General features: G+C 41.7%; 1 protein-coding gene across 3 annotated transcripts in view; it reads right to left on the reverse strand.

Annotated features, from left to right (window-relative positions):
• Positions 1-2,311, reverse strand: part of SLC4A4 (solute carrier family 4 member 4) — a 363,621-nt gene extending 361,310 nt beyond the window's left edge. For all 3 annotated transcript variants that reach the window (XM_019516767.1, XM_019516766.1, XM_019516765.1), the window contains exon 1: positions 2,219-2,311. In XM_019516767.1, coding sequence (XP_019372312.1) covers positions 2,219-2,291 — 73 coding nt within the window. In that variant the 5' untranslated portion in view covers positions 2,292-2,311. The remainder of the gene's footprint in view (positions 1-2,218) is intronic.
• Positions 2,312-2,975: the final 664 nt, after the last annotated feature.

A 2,975-nucleotide genomic window follows, 5' to 3' on the forward strand; every position in this document is an offset into this window, starting at 1 on the left:
CCCCCACCCTGCCCCCTGTGCCCTCCCAGGATACACACAGAGGCAGGAGCCGTCCCCCCCACACCCCCCGGACAAGCTGCGACTCAGTCCCGCACCCTGCCCCACCCCAACTGCGCAGCATCTGCCCCAGTCCCTGCCCCACTGCAAGGGGCGTGGATCTGCACCCCCATGCTCCATCCCTCCCCCCTCCCCTTCCACCACAACACACTTACCAGCTGCACGCAGCTGTATCAGAAATTGGATCGGTATCGGCCCCCAAAATCTCTATCAGTGTACCCCTACCATTAGCCCCCAATTTCTTTGCTGACCCCCTAATTATCCATCAGGGAACTCCGGGTTCCATAAAACAGTTTGAAACACGGTGACCTACAGGAATTTAAGAGAACTCCATTGCAATATCTAGTCACTGACATTAACAGAAGCAAGGGAGTCAACCAATTATAAAACTCAAAGTTTGAGTTTATCAAGAGGACTGGATACAGAGTTAACATTCCTACTATCCTACCCTAAGTAATTATAAATACTTCTTTCCTAGTATCCTCTATGGCCTGCATGGTGATCAACAACTAGTTTATCAGTCTTTTACCATAGTTTAAATGTGTATATTTTCAGGTCAAGAATATTTTAATAGGATTATTTAAGGGGCGGGAAAATAACCAAAACAAAACAAGAAACCAAATGATATGTGGTTGGCAGGAACTCTTCTGCTCCATTCTATTTACAGTCTGTAATTGTATTTTTATTAGCAGAGCCAATTTGGGGCAGATTTTATACGAGGCCAGGCAGTTATTGATACCTGCTATTCCACAGCCTGTCACCATACCTGGTCTGAAAACACCAGGAATTTTTTTTTTTTAAAGTGTGTATATATAGATAGCTATCTATCTCTATCTATCAATGCCAAAGTTTAAAAAAAATAACAAGCTAGATCCTATTACTAGAGGGCATGTCACCCCATTGCCTGTAGACAGTAAATGGCCTAATTAAAGCTAGCATGGTGATGTATAGCTACTGAGCATAGCTGACATCATATTAGAAGAGGGAAAAAACCCAAACACCACAGCATTTCTCTTCCCAAACTACTTTTTCATTGAAATGACTGGCTTGAATGTTGGATGTATCCTAGTTGTATTCACAGACCCAACCATTACTTTTACAAATATTAACCCCCCCCCCCAAAAAACCCTTTTCTCCAAACTACTTGTTCCTTCTATGCATCACAGAGAGAGAACAACTTAATGCCTTTCAATATTCTTTAGTCACAGAATTTTCTTTTACAAAATTAAAGAAATTGCACATGAGAACTGACTAAGAGTGAGAGATAAAAATTCAAAAGAAAAAAAAAGTGTTGATATCCAAGTATTCCTAGACAGAATAATGTCACACATTTCCCCATCAGTTTTTATCAGGCAGAGTCACTTGAGACTCATAAAAAGAATAGGATAAATTTGATTAAACTAACATGTTTATCTCTCACACACATACCCCTCCTCCTCCCACCCACCCAGCCCTGAGAGTTTCCCAAACATAGCATCATAATACTGTACACATTCCCTATTTTTCCTTTTGGGAGTTGCACTACACTGACACTGTACAAAAATAACCTCCCCTTTCAAAGGATTTTTGTTGATTTCCCCAAATATGGGGCTACACTTTGCCTACTTTCTCATCTACTTCTGAGCTTAAGGGAATCCTGCAGGAAATGATCCTCTTAACCCTCCTTGCCAAGCCCTCCAACAGCTGACACTTCATACCTGTTCTGCTGGGATTCTGTGCAAGATTCTCCGTAACTGACGTCTCCCATGGTTTTCCACACACTTATGACCAATGCTGATTGGCAGGTGTGGCTAAAAATGGTCACAAACAAACAAAAAAAAAAAAAACCCAGAACCTTATAACTCATGCATCTTGGAGCTACTGGGCAAGGGCACAAGCATGCTATTTTGGGAGAAAGGCAACATAATAGAATAGTCAGTCTTGATTTGAAACCAAGACACTTAAGATTGAAGAAAAGTCAATAGATTCTCACCAACTATGGAGGCACTGAACAAAATGGTAGGAGGCATAATCAATTTTAAAATTAATTATCCAATTAAAAAGAACTAACCCTTTTCCCCATCACCGACTACAGGCTTCCCCCACCCCCCTCAACTTCTTATACACATTAATACTAAAATTTTAAAGATACACATCCTCCTTAGAAATACAGATTTCTTACCTTCCACTTCTTCTTCATCACATACATGCTTAAGAAAGGAAGCCCCTCTGTCCAGCACTGCCTCATCCTCCATCCTATAGTAATAGAAAAGAAAAAACGAATGCTCAGACTTCTCCTGGAGTGAGCTATTTGAACAAGTCCAACTTCTGGGAAGGCTAACTTGCAGATTGTTGTTCATGTTACTGTGGGTGCTGTTACTCTTCCTCCAGTGTCTATAGTTCCTTCATGCAGCTTCTTCTCAATGGCGTTTAGCACTAAGCTGGCCCTGCGTAGCTCAAATTTTAACCTTGAGAGGACAGAGATGTGACAGGTGAGAGAAAGGTAATCCCAGCTAGCAGTCTTTTCTTTTTTAAAGAAAGGAGACAAGCATGCACTCATACATATATGAGAGTTTAGAGTCTCTATGCAGTAGCTGATAACTAGTAGAAATCCAGCTTCCCTTAAAGCTCTTCTAAACCATGTTGTTGGCAAAACCACCTATAGAAGCAGGCACACATACTGTACGCAGACAGACATACACACACATTCTAATGCACAGTGAGAAACCAGGCTTCCAGCAGCCTCTTAATACCAGCAAAGCACACTTCTCTGAGAGGCAAGCTTTGTGTCACATGTTGGCCTTACAGAAATCTGACATCTGAGGATTATCCAGAGACCAAGCTACAGCAAGTCAGGCCATTAGAGCATTTGTTTATTTTACTCACCAGTTCATTCATGGATTGATTTTCTTTGGGGGGTTCCCCTTCCCATCTTCCCC

This window comes from Gavialis gangeticus, unplaced genomic scaffold, assembly GCF_001723915.1.
Source record: "Gavialis gangeticus isolate Ggan-Ray unplaced genomic scaffold, GavGan_comp1, whole genome shotgun sequence".
Classification (NCBI taxonomy): domain Eukaryota; kingdom Metazoa; phylum Chordata; order Crocodylia; family Gavialidae; genus Gavialis; species Gavialis gangeticus.